The 25,395-nt window shown below is 44.1% G+C and overlaps 1 protein-coding gene across 1 annotated transcript; it reads left to right on the top strand.

Moving 5' to 3' along the window:
• Positions 1-6,769: 6,769 nt before the first annotated feature.
• LOC123443916 (neutral ceramidase) lies at positions 6,770-13,393 on the top strand. The gene is made up of 10 exons (XM_045120479.1): positions 6,770-7,315; positions 8,055-8,474; positions 8,912-9,120; positions 9,466-9,834; positions 9,928-10,183; positions 10,267-10,537; positions 10,615-10,740; positions 11,287-11,350; positions 11,891-12,060; positions 12,674-13,393. Exons 2-10 carry the CDS (start codon positions 8,128-8,130, stop codon positions 13,217-13,219), a joined length of 2,358 nt encoding a protein of 785 aa, XP_044976414.1. The 5' UTR covers positions 6,770-7,315; positions 8,055-8,127; the 3' UTR covers positions 13,220-13,393.
• The last annotated feature ends 12,002 nt before the right edge of the window (positions 13,394-25,395 follow it).

Raw genomic sequence — 25,395 nt, 5'->3', positions numbered from 1 at the left:
GGTTGGTTGCCGAATGTTGTTCGGAGTCCCGGATGAGATCATGGACGTCACGAGGGTTTCCGGAATGGTCCGGAAACGAAGATTGATTTATAGGATGACCTCATTTGATTACCGGAAGGTTTTCGGAGTTGCCGGGAATGTACCGGGAATGACGAATGGGTTCCGGGAGTTCACCGGAAGGGGGCAACCCACTCCGGGGAAGCCCATAGGTATTTGTGGGGGTCACACCAGCCCTTAGTGGGCTGGTGGGACAGCCCACCAAATCCTATGCGCCAAGGAAGAAAAAATCAAAGGAAGAAAAAAAAAGAGGGAGAAGTGGGAAGGGGGAAGGACTCCCTCCCACCAAACCAAGTAGGACTCGGTTTGGGGGGGGAGAGTCCTCCCCCCTGGCTCGGCCGACCCCTTGGGGTTCCCTTGGACCCCAAGGCAAGGTCCCCCTCCCTCCTCCTATATATATGGGGCTTTTAGGGCAGATTTGAGACGACTTTCTCACGGCTGCCCGACCACATACCTCCATAGTTTTTCCTCTAGATCGTGTTTCTGCGGAGCTCGGGCGGAGCCCTGCTGAGACAAGATCATCACCAACCTCCGGAGCGCCGTCACGCTGCCGGAGAACTCTTCTACCTCTCCGTCTCTCTTGCTGGATCAAGAAGGCCGAGATCATCGTCGAGCTGTACGTGTGCTGAACGCGGAGGTGCCGTCCGTTCGGTACTAGATCGTGGGACTGATCGCGGGATTGTTCGCGGGGCGGATCGAGGGACGTGAGGACGTTCCACTACATCAAACGCGATCTCTAATCGCTTCTGCTGTACGATCTACAAGGGTACGTAGATCACTCATCCCCTCTCGTAGATGGACATCACCATGATAGGTCTTCGTGCGCGTAGGAAATTTTTTGTTTCCCTTGCGAAGTTCCCCAACACGACCTAGCTACGGGTCGGGGACGTCACAGGAGAGTCCCTAGAGCACGCCCGTAGCATGCGTGGGTGCTCAAGAGCATGCACGACTCGTGCACGACAACAATGGCGTCCGACAAATCTTGGCAATGATGGCAACCAGCTAGCGGGCCTAGGGAGTGCACAGAGGGAGGGGCTACGAGAGGGAGCTCATGACCGTTGTAGAGAAGGCCCAGTGAAGCTCTTGATGCAGTGGAGGTGGCGAATCGAGGCGGTGATCACGAGAGCCCGGAGATGAATAAGTGGACGCTAGCGATGATGATGGAGCTCCCCAGCTCGATTCGATGAAGAGGACGAAGGAGCAGTCGCCCGCGGAACTCGTGGACGTGCAACAGAGGCTTGTGAACGACTGTGGCCGAGGGCACCACCAAGACGCGGCCATGGCAGCACTCGACCGAGCTTGGTTGCGAGGGGCAGAGGCAGAGGGGGGGGTACTGGGGTCCTAGGGTTTGTGGGGGTGAGAGAGAGAGCCGCGGGGTCGACCTTATCCCCGAGGAGTGTCACGGGATGCTCGCAAGCGAGACAATCGTTGCTCAGACGGCCGTGCACGCGCCATGGCCTCCCCTCTCGCGAGAGGTGGAATGAAAGGCTGGCCTAAATGGGCGAGGCCAGCCTGTAGCACTTGGGCCTGAGTGCCTAGTAGGTCTTTTTATTTTTATTTCATTTTCTGTTTCTATTTTCTTTCAATCTTTTCCATTTCATTTATTTTTAGGACCAATTAGCTTTAGCAAAAATGTTTGACTTACTCCACTAAATAACATGCAATATTTAGTACTCCCACGATTAGTTTGAGATTTTATTGAATAATTTTGAATTTATCATGGAATTTAATGTGCTTTCAAAATGCAATCTGGGCTCTTTTTTGAACGGTGGGTCCACACGATTAGGTTGGTGATATTGTTTTCCATAACATCATCTGTTTTGGGATTTTTAACAAGTGTGCAACATTTTACCTTTGCGGCTTGGGGTTTTTATTGTATCACAACAAAAATTCAACGACCTTTAGTGGTGGAATTTGAAATGAGATATGATTCCAAGATTGATTATGCACTGTTTAGCAACATGATTAGCTTAATCATGGTGATCACTGTAGCTTGATTATAGGGGTTACTGTAGCTGGTAATAAGGGGTGTCATAGTCCCCAGCCATAGAGCTAAGCACCATTAAAAGTACTCCAAATATCCACATCTCAACGAGCATAAAATCTAAAACTTAAGACAAACAGAGGAGGCTAGCTAGCGACATAATTCTGCAGCAGTCTACGGAATCATATCCACGTGATGCAAAGTAGCTCCCCACGACACTTGTCCAACTCACTAATGAATTGTCGGAGAACCATCTCCTCGATGGCATCGCAGAGTACTCCCCATTGACAAAGAATACTTCAAAGTATCACAATAACGTATTCCAGACTTTTCCAAGTATGACCCTGAAAACAAAATTCATTTCTCAGTCTCCAGATACTCCACAAGGAGGCAGCTACAATCACGCTCAAGACAGGTTTTCCCTTATGTTTATGCCAAAAAACACAAACATCCTTAAAGCAGGAAATAGTGGGCATTTGAAAGAAACCAGAAATCATCTTCCACGTGCATTTAGCCACAACACACTCAAAGATGTTGTATTGATTCCATTTCATTACAAAATAGATAGTTAAGATCATCAACGGTTCTATGCTTAGCTAAATTGTCCCTAGTTAAGATCTTGTTATAAACACTCAGCCAAAGAAAAACATGAATATTTTGGGGACACAATATTTTCCACATCTTATCACCAATGGTAGAAACCAGACCACCAAAATTAAATAGCGTTGTAGAAAGATTTAACAGAATAAATCCCTTTGGCTTCCAACATCCAAATAGGTACATCAGGGCTATCACATAGAGGAATATCTTGGATAATACCAAGCAATTGGTTCCACCTATCAAGTCCATTCGTGTCAATACATCTCCTAAAAGAGAGTTTAAGTTGCACCCCATCCCACCTATGAGAAATAGTGCAATCAGGCTGGTTGCATATGTAGAACAAATCCCAGAACTAAACTTTCAAGGAAATATCACCAGTCCACATGTCATGCCAAAGTTTAAAATATTTCTACCATTCCCCAGTTTCCATTTGTAAAATATTTTGGAAGCATTTAAAGCCCAAGTCACGCTCTTCCAAAAAGGGAGAGCCATTATCAGGTTTGGACCACAAGATATTAGGAGATTTGGTGTTATATTTGAAAGAGATTACATCTTTCCAATCTTTCTTGCTAAGGTAAAAAAACTTCTTCCCCTAGGAGGATAATAAAGCCATATTGAACTCCTTCAGGTTGGGTATCCCCAACCCACCAAACCATTTCTTCCCGGTAACAAGACCCCAATTAGCCAAGTGGTATTTGTGTTTATCTCCCATACTACCCTAGAAAAACTAGGCCATCTGGGATTTGATCGCATCAATTGCCCACTTGTCGAATTTGATGACAACCATAAGGTATGCTGGAATACTAACAATACGGGCACCTAGCAGGATCAGCTTCCCTTTGTATGTAAGGTGTCTGCCAAACCACCCATAAATGCAACTAATAATCCTATCAATAATGGGTTGAAAATCTTCTCTACGGAGTTTGTCATAGTGCGGAGGCACTCCTAAATATTTGATGGGGAAGGAGCAAAGCTTACAACTAAAAATCTGAGAATCAGTGTCTGTTGTCTTCGTAGGGAGAGAATGAGTGGTAGCCCTCAAGGTGAAAATACAAACTTTATGTGGTACCTTTGCTTTCCATATTAGATTCCGTAAGCTCTCCCTACCATACTGGGATTTTTTTGAGGATCCTTCGCTAAATTCACCCTGCAAAGAAACTCCAAGCTGATAAGTACTCCTAACCGTGAATGTCCCATTATTTTCATAATTCCAAGCCAGAATGTCTACCATAGGATTTGGGAGAAATTTGATCTTCCTTGTCAAAATTATAGAACAACTTGTGTATGATTTGCTTGTTCCCCTCATTAGAATGAGGAAGCAACAATTGGTTTACCCATCTTAGCCGACATCTACTCTTCATAGAATGTATGGCAAGACCGGACGATTGGATTGTAAAATTTGTATTTTTATTCGGTTATGAAACTATTTGATTGTAAAACTATTTACAATGTTTGATTTATTTGGTTGTAAAATTATTTACAATTTTAATTAAAAAATTATCTATATTTGGCCCGGTCGACCGTGGCGGACCAAATATGTCGGCCGCGTTGGATGCATTGCCAGTGCATTTTTAAAAAATGGTCAGACATCATCTTTTCTTCGACTCAAACGTAAAAAATACTCGGATAAAACGAACATATATTTTATGGACATGGCTAGTGTGCGCCGAGCGCTTGTTGGTAGGATCGAGCGCTCTTCCTAATATGGAAGGAGCAACTAACGCGTCCTACGCAGTCCATCAGAAAAAGAATATCATCCCACGTGCATTTATTTGAGGCTTTAAAAAGTTTAAAAAACTGTAACTTTTGATTTAAGCATCGAAATTTAGTTTCGTTTTCACAGTTAGGTTTCTCGCGACGAGTTCTTCAAAACTAGATCTCATATCAATAGGTTTCGTTGAACTTTCTTTAGAGACAACTTTGGGTACGACGAAGGCAACTTTAGTGTTATAGAAAAGCAATTTCATTTTTTTGCCTAGTAGGGCTGCCTAATAAGTTGGTTTGTGTAAAAATGAAAAAAATCACACAAAACATGAGACACCTTTAGTGCTACAAATAAGCAACTTCATTGCACTATGTGTATCAATGAATTTTGTTGATATTATCACAACTTGGGTACCATGGTTGCTCAGTTGCCTACTATGGATTTTCAGTTGTCTATCATTGATGTCTAGTTGCCTACAATATTATGAAATTGGTCTACCATTTATGTCCACTTACCTACTATTGGTAATTAGTGACTTACCATTACCGCTCAGTTGTCTAACTTCGCAAATTAGTTGCCTAAAAATGTTATGAAGTTGCTTATCATTGTTTTTCCTAAGTTGCCGAACAACACAATGAAGTTGTCTATGAGTTCACCATGGATGGGGCTTTGGAGGCAACATTTACGGACAACTTTTTTTCTAAGCTCAACATTGACCATGCTATTGGAGGGGGAGCAAGGAAAATAACTTTAAGATTGCTATGCACTTGAGCATCATACAAAAGAAGTTAGCAAATTTTAGGGTGACTTTGTGCAACTCTAATGCATTGAGCAAGCAACCCATGTGGTGTTTTCCATCATTATATCTGAATATTTCAATTATTTTTGCGCGTAACTCGTGCCAAAATTATGAACAACTTGTGTAGGTTTGCGAGCAACTATCTGATCCACCCCCTACGAAACTTCTCATCACCCCATAGACAACTTCTCATCTGTCCCCACTTATGCAACTAATCAACACCGTGACTTGGCTAGCAACACCCGCACGCTCAGTAGGGTAGGCGGGTGGACTTCCCCAGAAAGAAAAGAACAAGGCTCTCATACCATCCATCCTTATGTAGTTTCAAAATTTGAAATCATGATAGACAACTTAGATCCCACGAAAACTTGTTAACATCGTAGGCATCTTAGGCCCCTTAATGGATAACTTTCATAGTATCGTAGACAACTTACAACTCATGTTAGGCAACCTTCCACCCTATCGTAAACAACTTTCACATTATCATAGACAACTAAAGTATCTAGAATTTTTTTGATGTATGCAATTTAGCAACCATGGTAACCATCTATTAGACTACTGCACACAACTATTAGTAGCCTAGTAGGTGAATTCACTAATAAATCCATCTAGCATCAAAATTGCCCCTATTTAGTATTAAAGTTGCCTCATCTAGCATCGAAGTTGCTTTTGATTTTTTTCTTTAAAACATACTTATATGAGATCTAGTTTTGAAGAGTTCGTCATCAGAAACCCAACGATGAAAACGGATCATAGTTCCGACACGTGGTTTGAAAAATATATATTTTTAATTTCTTTCATACCGAAGTTAATGCATGTTACGTCATCATTGAGGTTCACATGATTACTTACAAATGATGTTGAGTTGCCTAAATACAATAAATTTGTCCCACATAGTTTTTTATGTTGTCTATGATATACTTTTTAGGTAAATTCACTAGTACACATGGTGCAATAAAGTTGCTTATGTTTAGCACTAAAATCGCCTCGACTAGAACCAAAGTTATTTTTTAAAAGAAATCATTGAAATATCTCGTTATGAAATCTAGTTTTAAAGATCTCGTCGCGAGAAACCTAATGATAAATACAGATTTTCGTTCTGACGCTTAGTTTAAGAGTTATATCTTTTTTTTAAAAATACTATAAAATAAAGTGAGATGACATCATCACATGCATATGGAATTCTAATCATCCACCACCTAAGGACGTCAGGTACATCTCGACAAGGAAGGAGTCATGCGCGCAAGTATCGGATACTCGTAGACGTGCGTTCGACGCGACGTAATAATACAGCTGTATTTTTAAGTATTTGAATTATTTTATTTACAATAAACATCGCAATTGGGGTTGGCCGTCCGCAGGCGCAGCCGCACACGTAGCCGAACCCAGGCGTCTTTGTCTTGTTCAGACCAGATTTGCCAAGCAAACAGACCCAATTCATGGAACCATAAACCCGTACAGGGATACCCACCCATTAATGCCTCCTAGTCCCGAACTCATGCTTCATTTAGTAGAGCAACTCTATCGTCTGCCAGATGATGAGATGGACCAAATCAGTCAGATCTACCAGTACGTACCAGAGTACCAGATCAGCCAGACGATGACAACCACAGATCGACGGATACGGCATGTTGCAAGAGCTCCAGGGTACCAGATCTACCAGCTTCTATGCAAATTTCTTCAACAATAAATTCAGGTGTGAACAACCGGCCACCCCGCCGGTAAAACCCAGTCACGCGGAAAAGCGCAAAGCCGGTGGCCGGAGCCGCACTTTCCTTCAGTCCTATCCCACCAGTGGTACCCCACCACGCATCTACCGGCCCGCCCTTTCCGAGCCGTGGCTTGGACGCCACACCCTGTCCGTCGCCGTCTTCGCCACTCCGCCCCTGTCTCCACTGCCACCTCCTACTCATTCCCGCCCGTCTCCCTCACCGCTCGTCAGATTTGATCGACAGCGCCTTGGTGCTACTACTAGTATTAATAAACTGCTCTTATCCAGTGAGCAACGACTGCAAGGTGCCCTGCTTCTTGGAGTTCCCAATCGATCGCGTCGCGTCTCGTCTGCGCTTGGCGTGGGTTTGTTTAATAAACGGCGACGGAGGTGACCAGCCAGTTCAGCAGCAGCAGCTGAAGCCGCCGGGGTTTCCAGTTGAGATTCGCCATTCGCATGGTGAGTTCGCCTGCTCGGGCCTCCTACCCCTTCCTTCCAGCCAGGTCGCGTTGGTTGTTCGTTTCTTTTGTTTGTCTCCCGACGTGTGACAAATTGGACGCGTTTCGCTGGATCAGGCCATTAAATTGCGTGATTGTACTAGGTTTTGATTGTAGTCGGTGTGGATTTGGGGTTGGTTTTGTGCTCCGGTTGGGTTGTCTTGGCTTTGTATCCTGCCAGTGGCAGTGCCCCCAGACTGTCACACTGAAAGTGCTGCTTGTTTGGTGAGAGAGTGGCCGCAACCCGCGTGGCCTTGCTTGTGGAATTTGGCTTACTTTGGACGTTACAGGGGTTGCTTGTCTTGTGAGAGACGCGGCCTTGACGTCCAGTCGCGTTGGTAGGCAATCCCCATTTCAAGGATTTAATAGCGTGCGTGCTCGACCTGGTGATTTAGAAGCAAGTTTAAATGGTGTAATTATCGTGCGATCTGCCCTACTACTATATGTATGTCATGCTCTTGTTGCTTCTGCCGTGACAATGTCGAGGAATCCATATGTCAGGCAACATAAATTTCTTCATGCTCAATAGGTCTCGTCTGCTCATAATGTGTTCATGTAAAGGAACACAGTGAAATTGTGTTGCCACTGTTTTTTTTTAAATTATTTTAGAAGCCCTTATTGGACAGTTTACACCCTTTCCCCTTGCACCATTATGATAGAATGTTCAGCTAGTTTCTCATAGGCTTTCTTCTCTTTTGTAGTGTACAGTAAATTTGTTCTTCTGAGATTTTGGACTTGCATGAGTTGATTAATAACTCCATTCCCTGATTCCTGATGGAGGCGTCATCTTGCTTGCGCTGTCAAGTCCGTGGTTTTGGTTCGTCAAGGATATGGCTATGTCTTCTTTTGGTTCTTGTCCTTCAGAATTGCACCCCGGTGCTCTCTGACTCTCCATATTTGGTCGGCATGGGAAGCTATGACATAACAGGGCCAGCAGCAGATGTTAACATGATGGGATATGCAAATACTGAGCAGATTGCATCAGGGATTCACTTCAGGCTAAAGTCACGCGCATTTATTGTTGCTGAGCCTAATGGAGAGCGTGTTGTCTTTGTGAACCTGGATGCTTGCATGGCATCACAGCTTGTGAATATAAAGGTGCTCGAAAGGCTAAAAGCAAGGTAAGAGCTAAATTCTGTTGAATTTTTACTTATCAGATATTCCTAAAATGTTGCTTTCAACTGTGTGTGTGTGTGTGTGTGTGTGTGATGTCTCTTTGTAGATTGTGCATAAGGTTGCATGGTTCCATCATCCTTGGCTCATTTATCTCTCTTGAAATATTAGTTCATTATGAAGTTATCTTCTTACTTGTACCCAATTTATTCCCTTGATTATGTTAAGCCATCATTAACTGCTGATATTGTTCTGCACATTATTTAGCTTATTGAACTGAGGCACTGCCACTTTAGTCATTTCACATTGCACATACACACTGTACAAAAAAGCACTCAGTGACTTAATTTGAAGTCTTCTGCTGTAATGTGCTTGGTCTACTTATCAATAAGACTGTAGATTCTGCCTTGCATGCTCATAAACTTGGCAAACCTCAATTTGGCAGGTATGGTGATCTTTATAATGAGAATAACGTGGCTATCAGTGGGATCCATACCCATGCTGGGCCTGGAGGTTATCTGCAGTATGTAGTCTATATAGTCACTTCTCTTGGGTTTGTTCGTCAGTCATTTGATGTAATTGTCGATGGGATTGAGCAAAGCATTGTTGAAGCTCATAACAACCTCCATCCTGGGAAGATCTATGTGAATAAAGGTATGAAACTATTTGCACTGTCTTGGACTAATGTGTTACAAAATTGCCATTTATCTTGATCTCACACATCTAATTAAAATACATTCGTTGGGTAGTATTTGGAGTGTCATCCACCTCATTCTATAATATCATTTAGTTTCAGTTTGGTCTTTAAATGTTCCTTGAAGTCTGGCTACAATCTTATTTCTCGCTACTGTAGCTATATAAATGCCCCAGAGTATAATTTTGGAGGTCCTATTCCATGTTGCCTGCTTTTCTCTCTCTGTATGGTCTTGTGATGCTGGCTAAGCTTAGATTTAGTTTTTGTAAAGATTTTGTTATCAACCTCTGAACATTGATTTTCAGGTGACCTTATTGATGCTGGTGTGAATCGCAGCCCGAGCGCGTACCTGAATAACCCTGCTGAAGAGAGAAGCAAATACAAATACAATGTTGACAAAGAAATGACCCTTGTTAAGTTTGTAGATGATGAATCGGGTCCAGTTGGAAGTTTTAATTGGTTTGCGACTCACGGCACATCAATGAGTCGCACAAATTCTTTGATAAGTGGTGATAACAAAGGAGCAGCTGCACGTTTCATGGAAGACTGGGCTGAACAAAATGGCCTTCCAAAGCAGACAGGTGTTGCAAGTTCTGATGATCTTGGATCTTTGCACATGACATCTGTACTTCCGAGAAGAGTCTCTACAATAATACCGGAACCTGATGAGATAAGTATGTTACATGCTTCTTGCATTGTTTAGATAGTGTATTGGAATGAAACATATTAGGTTGTGTATAAACGTATCTCCATTTGCTTTTGTTCAGCTGACGACTTAATGCAATTGGCATCATCCTACGAGGCATCGGGTGGCAGACGATTGGCAGGTTCAAATATAACTAGACGCATTAGAAGCTCTCAAGAAAACAATGCAAAATTTGTTTCCGCGTTTTGCCAGTCAAACTGTGGAGATGTTAGTCCAAATGTCCTGGGGACGTTTTGCATAGACACCCATCTTCCTTGTGACTTCAATCATAGCACATGTAATGGGAAGAACGAACTTTGCTATGGACGAGGCCCAGGGTATTCATCATGCATAACAATTTATTGACCTTCCGTGCACATAAGCCACAATTAGATATAAATGAAATTATGCTGTCTTGCAGATATCCTAATGAGTTTGAAAGTACCCGCATAATTGGGAATAGGCAATTCCTGAAGGCTGTAGATCTCTTCAATTCAGCTTCTGAAGAAATACAAGGGAAAATTGACTATCGACACACCTACTTAGATTTCTCGCAACTCAAAGTTAGTGTTTCTACAAGTACGGGTGGTCCGCAGGTGGTGAAAACATGCCCAGCAGCCATGGGGTTTGCATTTGCTGCCGGAACCACAGATGGCCCTGGAGCTTTTGATTTCAAACAAGGAGATGACAAGGTTCAGTATATCAATTAAATATTTGCTTCAGAATTTGATGATGTCCTCTTCATTGACTGCGAAGCTCGTCTTATCAGGGAAACCCTTTCTGGAGATTAGTGAGGAATTTACTAAAGACACCAGGGAAAGAGCAAGTCGAGTGCCAAGCTCCAAAACCAATATTGCTGGACACTGGTGAAATGAAGGAACCATATGATTGGGCGGTATGACTTACTTTTTTCAGTAATAATAAGCAGGCTTGTTGCTTTGCTTCCTCTGGAACGTCTTAATTGCTATTTCACTTGATAGTTAAAACCAACGCCGCCATGATAAGGACCTATTTCTGCAACATCGAACCAGCACTGTATAGCCTGATATATAAGATATAGTTCCGTGTAATATATGCGAATGTCACATTCTTTTCTTTTTGTGTAACCAATCTGATTTTTTTCGTGGGAGTTACTTAGTTTAAGAGCTTAAAGTGTACTAGCTATCATACATCTTCATGTTCAGTCTCGATACTATTTTTGTTGTAGAGGTGATGGGACCAAATGAGTCTTCATTTGTGAACTGTAGAGCACCTGTTGTTCCTGAGCTTCACAATATTCAAATCAGAACCATGATTTCTAATTAGATTTTCCCCTGATCAGTTAACTTTGCAGCTCGCCTGCTAACTTCTAAAAAAGATGACCTCTTACTAGTAACCAACTTACTGAATTAACACAATTTTTATTTGCTGGTCTTGTATTGATTTTTGTAATCTTTTGCAGCCTGCGATACTTCCCATCCAGATCATAAGAATTGGTCAGCTGGTTATCTTGTGTGTTCCTGGAGGTATATCACAATTCGTCAATCCTAAGATGTCTGTCAAGTTAGAAGTGCATGTGGTTCTTTGATCTATTGAGATATGCTATGATAATGCCATGCTCATGCTATAAAATATTTGTGTTACCGTGTCTTTCTCAACAGCAGCTGCAACATGCATGGCTGCATCATTTTCCCATTTTGCTTTGCCAGGCAATGAAAAGCTGGCCCACTTAATGTGTATTTTGTGTCTTAATATAACTTTTACTGAAAATAATATAACTCTTACTGAAAATAGTACTCCCACGCTCTTATATTTCTTTACAGAGGGAGTATATGGTAATTATTAAGAACTACTTAGTGGACCGCAAGTCCACAACATGACAAAATGAAGAACTTGCCCATATGGCGAGCTTGCTTTAAATAGCAAGGTTTTTGAGCTGTGCCAAACACCTAGCCTTCCGGGGCAAGAATTGGGTGGGCAATTTCTGGGATATAGAGCTAGCAAGGCAAATACTCAGCAACAATGCGCACCAGCACTCCTAATTCTTTTGTTACGTTTTGGTACAGAATTCACGACAATGGCTGGCAGGCGGCTACGTGATGCTGTAAAAAATGTACTGATAAGTGGCAGCAATAGTGAATTTGGTACCAATATTCATGTTGTTCTTGCGGGGCTGACAAACACATATTCTCAGTATGTTACAACATTTGAAGAATACCAGATCCAAAGATACGAGGTATATCCAACAAAATAGAAGTTGCACAATTTTTTTTCTTTTCAGAGTTAATTTTTACTGGCATATTGTTACAGAGTTACTGGGTTTTATGGGATTAATTGATATGGCTAAATGGTTACATTATCCCATGTCAGGTTTTACATTACTAGATTTCTCATTTTATTTTTCATTTTCCTGCTAAATATTTTTTGGGAAAAGGTCCCTCTAAATATACTTTCCCGAAAAGGAGAGAGTACTCTCGGCCTCTGCATTTAGTATGCAGGTAGTGCATAACTCCATATGTCTCTACTCAGAGATGTGTTAGAATGTTAGTTGTTCCTCTTCGATTTGCTTGCAAGGCTGCACTAGAATTAAGTGTCATGATTTGAACTTTGAAGATGTCCTGCAATGTCAGGGCTTGTTTCAGCCCCATCCATTTTTGCAGTGCAAACTAAAGAAAATTATATCTTGTTTTTGCTATATACTTTCCGCAATTATACCAGTTGGCTTTTATTGATGTTAAGTTGCTGAAGATCTGATGTATCTTTAACCTGACTCCATCAAATACATAAAAGACCCACTCAGCATATGTATCAATGCATGAATAATTCATTGGGATGAACATATTTTGCAGGGTGCGTCAACATTGTACGGTCCCCATACCTTGAGTGCATACATTCAAGAGTTTCAGAAACTTGCCACAGCTATGATTGAAAACAAAGAGGTCCCGACAAACATCCAACCTCCTGACATGTTGGAGAAGCAAATTGGACTACTGCCAGGTGTTATGTATGACTCTACACCTCGTGGTGTTCACTTTGGGGATGTTAGCTCCGACGTCGCAGCAAACTCAAACTTCAGGAAGGGCAGTACTGTGAATGCTACATTCTATTCGGCCTGTCCAAGGAATGACCTTCTAACTGAGGGCACCTTTGCACTTGTTGAGAAGCTAAATGGTAACAACTGGATTCCTGTCTATGATGATGATGATTGGTCATTGCAATTCAAGTGGTCTAGACCTTCAAAATTCAGCCCAAGAAGTTTCGCGACTCTGGAATGGACCATTCCTGAGGATGCTGCCTCTGGTGTATATAGGTTGAGGCATTCTGGTGCCTCTAAGCCATTGATAGGGTCAATCAAGCATTTTACTGGTACTTCTCGGGCATTTGCAGTGCGTTAAGGAATACACAATGCTTTCGATGGTATACCTGGCAGAGTTTACTTCTTGGAATATAATCCTTTACTCTACGTGATCATGTCCGGGATGTGTAAATTTGATAGAGTCCGATCATACGAAGCTGCTGCTCTATATGCTTAAGTTATAAGGAAATATATAGCTTGTTTTTTTCTTTTCTGATAGATGGTGCCACATGTGGCCTCTTCATATCTAGGATGCACACAATCAACAATAACATACACACAAAGTAGCATTGATAGATACAATTATAATGAGCACACACCTGGTCTCTTTATATTCAGGATGTGCACAATCAACAGTGACACACACAAAGAGAATCAGGAAGCTATGTCTAGGTGGGGTAGAGAGAGAGAAAACCTAAAGTGACGATATACAGCAGTAAAATTCTCTGAAAGTAGATCTTGGGTCTCACCCTGGAAAAAGAGTTTGAATGAACTTTCGGCAATGTCGTCAAGGTAACGACGCAAATAACGTCATCATATACATGTGTAACCAATTAGGATCGCTTGAGGGGCGTCAACTAACAAAAAACAACATACCAGACCCTCCTAGGAACGGGTGGAGGAAAGAAGTGATGAGGTGTCAGGGGCATGTTGCCTTCATCGTGCCTTACTACCAAGGGGGAGGGGTTGTTGGTAGATATATTTATGTACTCGTTTTACTACCAAGGGGGAGGGGTTGTTGGTAGATATATTTATGTACTCGTTTTGAGAACACCATATAAATTTTCTTTCGTATTCGTCCGTAGACAAGAGAGGACCAGTCCGTGGATATGAATGCATGAGGTCGACATTCAATGTTGTTCGCATATATTTTAACCCGTATTTGAACAACCGGACGGAATTCATGTAAACCGGCCAATATTCATTAAAGTTCGGATAGAAAATAATACAAATCATTCATACATAGCATGCAAATTAAGTATAATACAACAATGACTTAAATTCGACTAGATTGACCGGATGTTCAACAAGTTTTTCATCAACGGAAAAAATGCTCTCCCACACATACTCCCCGTTCACTTACATCCAACAGTGTGTGCACGTAAATGACACGACAGCGCGTGCGGACTACATAATGTGTAGACTAATATTGAGTGAACGAATTAATCAACAAGTTAAGTAAAAGGAAGGAAAACTTACGATCTCGTCCTCTGCCATGTTAATGGCCAACTCGCCTCCAACTGACGAACCACGTTACAAAACTTGGTGACGCTGGTGTGGATAGTGTACTAGTGATACGATAACGACCTCACATTGCGTACTTGAATGATGTACATGTCGTAGACGCAATGTGCTTTCGTCGGTGAAACAATTCATGCACTTGCTGTTAGAAAGTCTCCTCTCTGCTCCTACCTACAAAATCCATGGCAAACACGCATCGCACAACAACTCATCCTCCATGGTCGAGTAGCTCAGCATCCTTCGTACTCTAAAAAATGACACGGCGTTCGAAAATAAGCTCAATGGCAATTCATCAAAGACCTGCGGGGTGTGGTGTCCGTCATGGAGGGCATCCATAGTGGGGTGGGGTGTACTTGGATAAAAACGGCTCCAGGGTGGCAGCACCATCGTAGAGGCGAGCGGACACGTCACTGCTAGTTACGGACGTCCGACAATGCCTTTGTGGCGGTGGAGATGTAAAACAACGGCGGCGGAGTTGAAGGGTGCAGGTGCAAGGCAAGGGGGAGAAGGGACGTAGTGGAAGGAAATGGGACTAGGAGGGGGTTGGGTGGGTCGGGGGTGTTGGAGTCCTACATTTCACGTGTCCGAACTCCCACAAAGCCCCCATGCTTGTCTCCAATTTGCCGGAGAGAGTACGCCCGTACCACCCTACGGATTGATACATGATCGGCTTGTATGGCTTCCGAGGTTCGAACATCGTGGTCTCGGCATATGTGTGCGGTTTGCGGGTCGCCGTTCGAGATGCCCTGAGGACCCTAGGTCTTGTGCCCCGATAATTGTAGGGGGGCACCTGAGACGAGATGAGGTTGAGAGCGTGAGATTGTGGATCTAATTATACGAGGACTCGAAAGCAAAATTATCAAACTACCACACCTTATATGAATTGTGAGGAAAACCCCCACTTTGATGCCTTCCCCCCGTCTCCTCCGCATGCACCCACACCATCACCTTTACCACCCCTGCCATTCGGCCGGCCGCCTACTGCCTCACCAAGCCCCTAGTTAGCCAGTTTCTCCTCGCCACCCATTCCTGCCGATGATCGCCTCGATGACTCTCCGGTCGACGGTGCCATTCGCGCAGCTCTGGGTGTTCGGAACACCATGGGCCTGGACTTCGAATATCAATGCTGGCGGGCTATCCTCCAACCAAAATCGCCTCTTCGCCACAATAACTCGAGAATCCATCTCAATGTCAATGTTAAATCCGCCTCCTGGACATCGACTGCCTGCTCCTTGCATGCTACCTCCAGGTGTGCCTTGGTGGGCAATCCGACTTGTTCATGCCCCTCCAGCTCTCGTGTTCCTCCTTCTAGATCACCGTGTCTTGCGTGCAGGTTGCCAGGGCCATCCTTTCGGAGGTGGAGATCGTCTCGTCTAAGATACACATTTCCTTCTCTCCCTGCTCTATTGAGGATGCCGCCAGAGAAGGTTTCTCATCCATTTCGCCACGACTGCTGCCTCCTTCTCCACATTGTGAGCTTTCACATGCTGCCCGCTCCTCTCGCCCGGTGGATGCATTGGTTGGCTCGGCAATGGCCCTCTGCACACACTCGATGTTGGTGATCGCTTGCAGCATGCTTTACACTTCATTCGTCAAACCCTTCTTACCGACGACTCACTTGGTCTTGCATTCCAGGCCACGTTATGGTAGGTCAAACGATCTATGGTTTCCCCTTCAAGGCAAGCCACTTCAACCCCCTGCCCAGTGATATCCTACAAGTGCATAGGGTTATGTAGCAATTTAATGATAAATAAGGTTTGTCGATCCCATAAGGAGTGAATAGGATGGCACCACAATCCCCGCATTTGTATAGTCACTAACACAACCACGCTCACACCCAAACCGGAGTTTGGAAATAACTCAATTAAGTAAGTTTCAAGGGAAAGGTAAAAACAAAGAATTAAACTAAACTAAAGATAAGGGAAAATAAATATTAAACAAAGTAGAGGAAATAAACTAAGAGAAGTATGTGATGTTTTAGATGAGGTTGGTGGCATCTAGGTACGCCCTCTTTTGGTACGTGCATGGAATGGAGTTAGGGTTTTACGACTATGCCACGTTGTGACTAATTCAATACTTGCATTATAGGATAGAATGGTTTACTTTTGGTGGGGGTCCCTCATATAACATTATCTCTCAAGACGCGCTTTGACATAACTCATTCATCCTACTTCTTGTCCCATACCCGAGGCGGCTAACACAAAGATATTAAGGTCATTGTGGTTTGAGGACTAGATGAAGGCATTAAGTTCTATGGATCGTGCTCCTAGAATAGTCATGTTCCCCTCAAGATATCCTCACTGTCACATCGTACGTCAATCGGTTTGCACAACCATCTATATACCTCATGTGTGGCCTAGGGAGTTGGATGTCTCCACCTACGCCAATGGATAGGACATCTCCCAACTATGTTACCTAAGGTAAATATGCAACACAAAGCAACACACATAATTATACAACACATATCAAATAACCACTTACTAATCGACCGACTAATATCCAACAATTAATCAAATAACATCACATAAAGAGGGGTTCAAGAGTTGTTACAACCCATCACAGAGACCATGATGGGGGAGGAACAAGGGGTGATTGTGGTGGTGGTGATGGATGCGCGACGGCGGATGATGGTGGTGATGGTGCGGTGGCCCATGGCAGCACCCCCCTACTTTCATCGTTTGAACTCCTTTCATCATGATAAGTACTTGGGAAGTATACCTCACCTACAAGACACACAAAGACAAATAAAACTAACAAATAATAAAGATTACACAATGCTCGCAGTGAAAAGGATAAAAAATGGAAATCATGCACATGGACATGTTATTGGCTCAATGAAACATGATATTTATTGATATACAGATATAATGTGCAACAATTGAGCTCTAAAGATGTGTAACATTTGGAGCCATCACCTAGCCATCATATTCTTCCACTCCATACACCTGCAACTAGATGACTTCTTTGTCGCCGGCTTGTGGCAAACAAGTTTCGGGGGATGCACCACGACATTTGCCATAAAACAAATTTCGTGGTCCACCTACTCCTTCTGCACCACATCGCCTCATGCATGCGCATCCTCACCCTTCCCCTTGCCATTTTTCTACACCTCCATCCTCAATGTGCCAGTATCGCTTGAATCCACATCAAAACATATCGTTCAAGGACCACCTCTATTGGTCTGTTGAACGCCTCTACTGTCCCTTGGTACTCATGATGTTGATGATACTACATCGCCACCCTTGGATGCATCGGTTGCCTGCCCATCACTGACAACCCGACCGCTCGGCACTGCAAAAGAGGTTAGGCCTTCCACACTGTAACTAAATTCTATAACCGTATTCTTAGCATGTATGACAGAAAGATCACAAAGTCACTCTTGTCTTCACATTGCCAGCCAAATACACAATTTTGGATTGTTTGCCACTCCATCATTGTTATGCCATCAGTTCAACGCATAGTCTCAGCTCTATACCTTTGTTTTTGGTTAAAATGTATTTCCAGGCAACTAGGCTCTCTTATTTTAGTCTTTGGTGCTAATCACGGAAGTGAGGTTTGAAATTTTAAAAAATCACCGTTCGATTACAAAAGCTTCTCCTTATCCCTCTTTGACCAAACTTCCTCGGCGTCCATTCATGCTCAGAAACTTTGTCCACCTGTCGACGATCCCATGCTTGGCCTGTGCGCGCCACATTAGTCCTCCCAGCCATGCTCCATCCTTGGACTGCACCCCTCCACCGAGGCCACACGCTCAATTCTTGTCTTGCCATTTCCAACGAGCACCAACGTTGTTGTAGCAGCCCGAGACCGACGTTCCAGGAGATTCCCCTTTTATTCCATTGCTGCCCTTTGATTAGATTGTTTGTCGCACTCATCTTCGCATCATTCGCATCATCACCATTGCATCATCACTCCGTTGCTGCCAGTTTTCAAAACCTGCGTCTGTTATTAGTTGCCAATTCTCTTCGTTCTTGTCGTTGACCATTTTGAGTCCGTCCGTGCACGCACGCGCCTGCGACATCTTTAAAATATTGCTTTTAAAAGTGTGTGTACAACTTTCTCGGATTGGGTTGAAACTTGGCGTGTGGTCTTGTTATGATGCAAGTAGGCCACTTACCAAATTTCGTCCCAAGCGGAGTCCGTTTGATACTCGAACGGTCGACCGTAGCAGCACTGTCTTCGGTTATCGTCGTACGTTTTCCGTTGTTTTAAACTCTATCGCCCGGTTGCCCATTTTCCCTCTCGTCTGATCCTATACCCCCTCTACACGGCCTAACCTAACCCTAGGACGTTTCCGGAGCGACCGATCGAGATCGAAGGGTTCGAGAACTCCCGAAAACGCTAACCCTAGCCCTGTTTTTCTATAAATAGGCAGCTCCCCTAGCCCACCTCGTTTTTTGCGCCTACCCAAACCCTAGCCGCCACTTGTCTCCTCCTACCACCTCCTGAGCCGTCGCAGCCCGCCAGGCCCGCCCGGGCCCGGATCCGCCGTCGCCACGAGCCGCAAGCAGCACCTGTCCAGCCCTGCCGTCGCGCCACTCTGGCGAGATGCCGCCGCCGGCGACCAGCAGGGCTGTGCCCCGCGCCCCTCGCTCTACCTCTCCTTCTTCTTCCTCTCCCCCTCTGCCTAATCTCCGTGTGCTCTCTCTCCCTGCACGAGCTGCCGACGGCCAATCTGCTCGTCCCGGCTCCGCCTTGAGCTGCCGTCGCCGGGAACGGGGCCCCAATGACCGGATCCGTCCAGCCCCGCCGCTTCCCCTCGTCCTCGCCTCGCCGGAGCTCGCCTGTGACGACTCCTCCCTCCTATGGTCACGCGAGGACGACGACGACGAGGTGCGGCGCAGCATGCCGCTAGCACCAGCCCCGTGGGCCACCGGGCGCCTCGGCCAAGCTGGCCAGCCTCCAAGCGAGGCCCAGTCGGCCTCTTCCCCGAGCCCACCAGCCAGATCCGGCCCGTATGGCCTCACGTGAGCCAGAACCCTTTGCCGCCTATTCCTCACCCTAGGTGACTTTTAGTAGTATTGTGCATGCCCAGATTCGACCAGTTTAGATTTTTTTTGGTTATGCGAATTTAGCATTTTCAGGAAATAGGATATTCTAGAACGGCGATAACTTTTTATTCGTGCGTCGGATCGCGACTATTTAAATATGTAACTTGACTAGTTTTTCGTGTAAAACAATATTTTACAACTTGCATGCATGTTTGAAGTGGTTTGACCTGCCGTTTGCCTAGTTTTGCGTGCCGTCCTATTAGGTTAATATTGTCGTAGCTATTTTGGAGCGCGTCAAGATTGTTCAAATCCCGTGGATAAAATATTCACTTTATTTGTAAGCCCTTGCCATGTATGTTAGAAATTAGTGTCTTGCTGTTTTAGTGTAGGTGGCATTATTAGTTTGCGATATCGGGTTTAGGCATATTCTCGCATATACGTGTGGCATTAGTTTTATTTTTCAATCCCACATATTATATATGTTTTCGGGGTAGAAAAATCCATAGAATTTATGTGTGCATTTAATTTTGTCTTTCTAGTAAGTTAGTGTGCATGATATTTTGCCATGTTGCCCTTTTGTTTATTTTGTGTGATTTGTTCTGTGCATGATATGAGTTAGTTTTGAACTAGAGATATGCCCTTGGATATGCATGCTAGCCCTTGGTAATTTTGGTTGCTATAGAAATCCATGTTTAGGTGTTGTTTGCTTGTTGTCAACATGCTAGAAGTAGTGTTGTTTTGAGATGCTGAAATATTTCTAAGTCTGAGATCTGTAATACTTTGTTGTTGTCTTGCCATGAGATTTGCTAGTGATCTACAACTCCTCTTGGGTTGGTTAAATGGAGTTATTTGTAATCCTTAAGATTCTCTAGCATGCTGTAAAATTTTATGACATTTGATGCCCTATAGCATATTGTTTTACCGCTGTCAATATGCCTTCTCGTTGAAAACTGCACTGTCAAAACTGTTTGTTTCACTAAGTATGAAAGTGTGTGCGAGATGCCTCTAATGCCCCAAGAGTGTAACTTGCCATATTTGGAACCTTCTGTATGTGGGTCCATCTTGTCATTGATCTGAGAGCTCTATGCATGTGTTAATTCATGTGTCACATTGTTTTGTTTTTCCTTTGCATGCATGCATTCCATTCATCCATGTCTTTGTGTTTGTGCCTTTGTGAATCCATGTGTAGTAGTGGTATGTGATGTGGTGATGTGTGTTGATAGGTGTTGCTAAGTGATATGTTGTGGAGTAGTGCATTCGAAAGTAGAGAGTACTTGTGCTTTGCAATAGGATTCAAAACAACCCCCTCTCTATTTATCTCTAGGTCAAGATTCACTTGTTCCATTCCTATTTCTAAAATGCCCATGTTTTAGTATGTTTTGTGGTGAATGTGGTGGTTTGTATTTGTTGTTTTGAAGCTATGTCTTGGGGTGCAAATATTCACAAAATAGATCAACTTAATGCTGTTTTGTAAATATTTACTTGCTCCAAAAATCCCTTTTCTATTTTTATTAAATGGGTCATAATTCCCTTATGACCAGGGGTATTTTGTTTTATTTTTTTTAACTCCAACAGAATTTTCTATGTTTTATTTCCTTCTCTGTTTGTTTTAAAATAAGAAACCCCAGTGGGTTCTTTTCCCCTACCAGGCGCCAGATGGGCCACCTTCCCCCTCGATGAGGCCCATCTCTCTGTGTTTCCCCAGCGAGCCCAACTGTGCGTTCCTTTCTTCCTCCTCCTGACGGCGTCGATCGCGTGTTTGCTTTTCGTCAGAGACAGCGAAGAAAGAGCGAGAGAGTTTGATGGCGCGTCCCATCCGCGGCCCCCATATAGCCTTGGCGTGCGTGCCCCCCTTGGCCTAGGGTTCCGCGCCCCCCTCCTTGCGCCACCACTTTCCCCTCCATCTCTCCTCCCTTCCCCAAAGGTAAGCTCTATAGATCAGGGAGTAGAGAGGTAGCAGTAGCCCGCCGCTGACGTCCACCGTGCTTCCCTCGCCTCCGGTGCCGGCCAACATGTCCTGGAGTGTGGGGAAGGCGCCCGCGTTCCATTCCCGTCATCGGTGAGGCCGGGGAGCGACCACACCGACGAGCAGCTCCTCCTCTCCGGCGTGTTCCCGGCGGACTCCTTCCCCTACTTCGGTTCTGCGTCCAGGCTTCTTCAGATCGGCGCCGCGTCGTCTTCGTCAGGCTTCTTCCCCGATCGACGTCCTCTTCTCCTTTTCTAGGTGAGCCTAGCTCCTCCTCCCTTTTCCCTCGGTAGATGCGGCATAGGGTTCGTGGCCATGCCTCTCTGTTCGGAGAAGAGCACGAAGTGCAGGTGCTGTTGTGTGTCTGATGTGTTGTGCATGTGTGACTGAGCTCGTGCCGATGCTCAGCGGCTTCCATTAGGCATGAGTAGTAGTGATAGGAATCCCCGCGGCGCAGCAGCAGTAGAGTAGAAGGCCATGCTCTAGTGGAGTTGCTGCCGGCATCTCTATGGAGAGCAGTGTAGGATGATCTTGTTGTATGTGTGTGTTACCAGGTATGTTACCTCTGTTATGCCAAGTCTCTGATCGTAGCGTAGTGGTTGCAGGGTGTTGTGTTGATGCAGGCGGTGTGGGTTCGAGTCCCCACGGTGCCAACCCCCCTTTTTTCGTGTTTTGTTTCGCACGGTAGCATAAGAAGCAGCAGAGATAGTTTACCCTGTTAGCCATCCCTGTTCTGTCAAGCATATGGACAGTAGCAGAGTGGTCGCTTGTTTGTTGGTGAAACAGGGGGTCTTGGGTTCGAATCCCTTCCCCATCCTTTTATTTCTTTTGCTTTCTTTTACTGTTTTGCATATGTGTGCTTGTATAGTTCCTGCAGCTGCTTGGTTACCATGTGAAGTATTTTTTTGTTACTCCTCACAACCAGCATGATGCCTAGTGACTTTTATAGCTAGTATGTGTAGTAAGTTGGTGTAGGCTTTGTGTGCATGAGTGTGTATGAGGTGGGTTTAGCACTAGAGTTATGCAAGTGTATGTGTTATTCTTATGCTTGGAGTTGAGCTCATGCCCTAGTGTGTGCAAGAGTGTGTGTGTGTGTGTGTGTGTGTGTGTGGGTACCCCCCACATACTTTGTGTTTATTTGTGCTTATTCTTATGACTACTTATGTTGCAACTCCTATGCATGTTTACTTGTGTGGTGCAAGCACCCAAGGGTAGTGTTTATGCACATCTACATGTGCATGTGATTGTGAGTTTTACTTATGATTGTGCTTGTGTGTGTGTGTCACACACATGCCCAAGCATGATGTGCCTTCATGAGCACATGAGCAAGCTAGTATGGTGGGTGTAGGATGCATGTTATGTAGTGTATGTATGTGAGTGGTATATGCTTGATGATGGTGTGTGTGATGGTGATGTGCTATTGCACACATACATGAGGTCTAAACCCTCATGTCACCATTGTACTTGTGCGAGTGTGCAAGTGCTTGTGTAGGTGGTGTTCTAGTGAGTAGCACATGTGATGATGCACTATTCATCTACTTATGATTCCATGTAGATTTTCCTTTCAAGTTTGTGCCCAATTGTTCTAAGCAAGTGCATAGGTTTTATATATATTTTTGGGGTAGAATCATCCCAGGAATCCAATGGTGGGTTTAGATTCCACTTTGGATCACTTTCTGGGAATGTCATATTTCAGTTTTTTTCCATGTTTAGAGCTTGGTTCCATGTGATGTGAGGAGCCCAAGAGGTTGATTCCTTGTTGTGGCATTAGAGGGCGACCCCCTCTATAGTATGTTGGTTTTGTTTTATGCTTAGGAGTTCATATGTGCAAGTTGTGCCTAGTCAAATTAGGCATGTGGCTGAAATTCCACTAAGTCTGAGAATCTGTTTATATTTTCTTCTCCTATTGTTGTGCTTGTTGAAGTCCATATGTTGGGAATCAGCCTTTGCTATCAACTGGAAAGTTGTAGCTTTTGTGTTTTTCTAGCTCTCTGTCAATTTTCATTCCATTTGTATTCCTGTAGATATTGTTTTGGGTGCTGTCAAAATGCTTTAGAGCATAAACAGCTAGAGAGAATTTGGAATTTTGACTAAGTCCCTGAAAACTGATATTTTGGCCAAGTTAGCAGTTGTAGAACTTTCTGTGTGAAACTCCTTTGTGTGATCTTTTTGCTCATGCTTGTAGTAATTTTGAATAGCTTCTGCCACATATCCTATTTGGCATATTTGGGTGGCTGTAGGTGCTTTGCATGTAGCCCTCAAACTGCTATGATGCTGGTTTAGGACAGATTGTGTAGTTTTGATGTTTTGATGCTTGTGAGTGCATAGTTGATGATGTGGTGATAATCCTTGCACCACCCCATCCATTCTTGTTTGTTTTGTGATATGGCAACCTGGGAATACCTATGCCATTGGAGTGTGTTGTGATGGATTTGATCCGTAGAACTCCAATTCTCGTTTCGTTGTTTCCGGTTGATCCGTAGCTCCATTCGTAACGTTCTTTATATGTTTTTGCATCGTTTTCGCGTGACGCATCTGATCATGTCATCCTCATGCATGTCAAGATAGCTTAGAGTGCAGTTCCGTCCAGAAGTCTGTAGTTTCTTCTCGTGCATGTGCTAGAGACTAGAATAGAGATGCATGTTCATTTTCATCTCATGCATCATGTGCTTGTTGCATCTTGTTGTGCTGTTGTTCATTGGATGCTATTCTTATGTTGGGTAGCATCGGGATCAAAGAGCGAGTACGTGGATCCGGAAGAGTACGTGCAGGACGATCAAGAGCAGTCCCAAGCTGAGGACATCACAGGCAAGATGATATGACCTTGATTCAATCTCTAGACTTGTTATGCTAGATTCACGTTTCCTTCATCATATGCTCGCTGCCTACCACTGAAATAATTGCCTCCTGATATTGCCATGAAACCCAAACACTTTCCCCTCCTAGCAAATCTTGAATGGCTAAGTAGGCTTTCCCCAGCTTCTAATGTTAGCGTTGCTAGTTGCATGTGCTTTGTCTCATGTGATAACATGAGTTAATATCATTATGTTAAATCTGTTATTTAATTAATGCACCTATATACTTGGTAAATAACGGAAGGCCTAGCCTTTTGCCGGGTGTTTTTTTCCGTTATTGCCGCCATAGTTACCGGCTACCGGTGTTTGATTCCACAACTGATCGCTCCTAACACGTTTGGGGTTGTTATGGGGACCCCTTGATAAATCGTGTAGTGTTAAGACTTGTACGGCACGACCCAACATTGGTTTTAATTTTCTAATCACTTTATAATAATTTGCATAGGGAATAGCTACCCCAAGAAAGTAATCAACAACCCGGGCCAGTGCTCCTCATGAGTGTTGGTCCACCCACCTAGTAGTCGACAATACCACCTCGGGGAAACTTGAGGCATTGATCATTGTCCACTACGCATAGACGTTGTTGTCCTCAGACTGAGATACGCGGCTCTTATCAGGGTCGTCGACACACCGGGAGGGCCTGCTAGTCTTGTCTTACCTTAGAGATATATCTTGCGTATAGGAATCCCGGTGAAGCTTTGGTTCTCCCTAGAGTTGAGGGTTTTCGTCTAAGGAATCCGACGAGATCACGAGATTCATGATAGAGTATTACTTTGCGGCCCGTGACCGTTTGTGATGGACTAGTTGGAGCACCCCTGCAGGGTTTAATCTTTCGGAAAGCCGTGCCCGCGGTTATGTGGCAACTTGGAATATTTGTTAACATCCGGTTATAGATAACTTGAACCTAATCTAATGAAATTACCAACTATGTGTGTAACCGTGACTGTCCCCTTCGAAGACCTCTCTTCGATCGGGAACACGGTGGGGTTATGATTGACGTAAGTAGGTGTTCAGGATCACTTAGTGATCAACTAGTCTTCGCCCGCTAGAATAGACCACCTCAATAACTTGTTCTACGTAAGTTAGCCACCATAAATGCTTAGAATGCTGCAACCTAAACACTGAACCTTCCTTACCTAATAACTTGACTAGTTCTGGCACC

This window comes from Hordeum vulgare, chromosome 3H, assembly GCF_904849725.1.
Source record: "Hordeum vulgare subsp. vulgare chromosome 3H, MorexV3_pseudomolecules_assembly, whole genome shotgun sequence".
Classification (NCBI taxonomy): Eukaryota; Viridiplantae; Streptophyta; class Magnoliopsida; order Poales; family Poaceae; genus Hordeum; species Hordeum vulgare.
The sequence above is the reverse complement of the archived record's forward strand: the minus strand, read 5'-3'. Positions and strand labels throughout refer to the sequence as shown.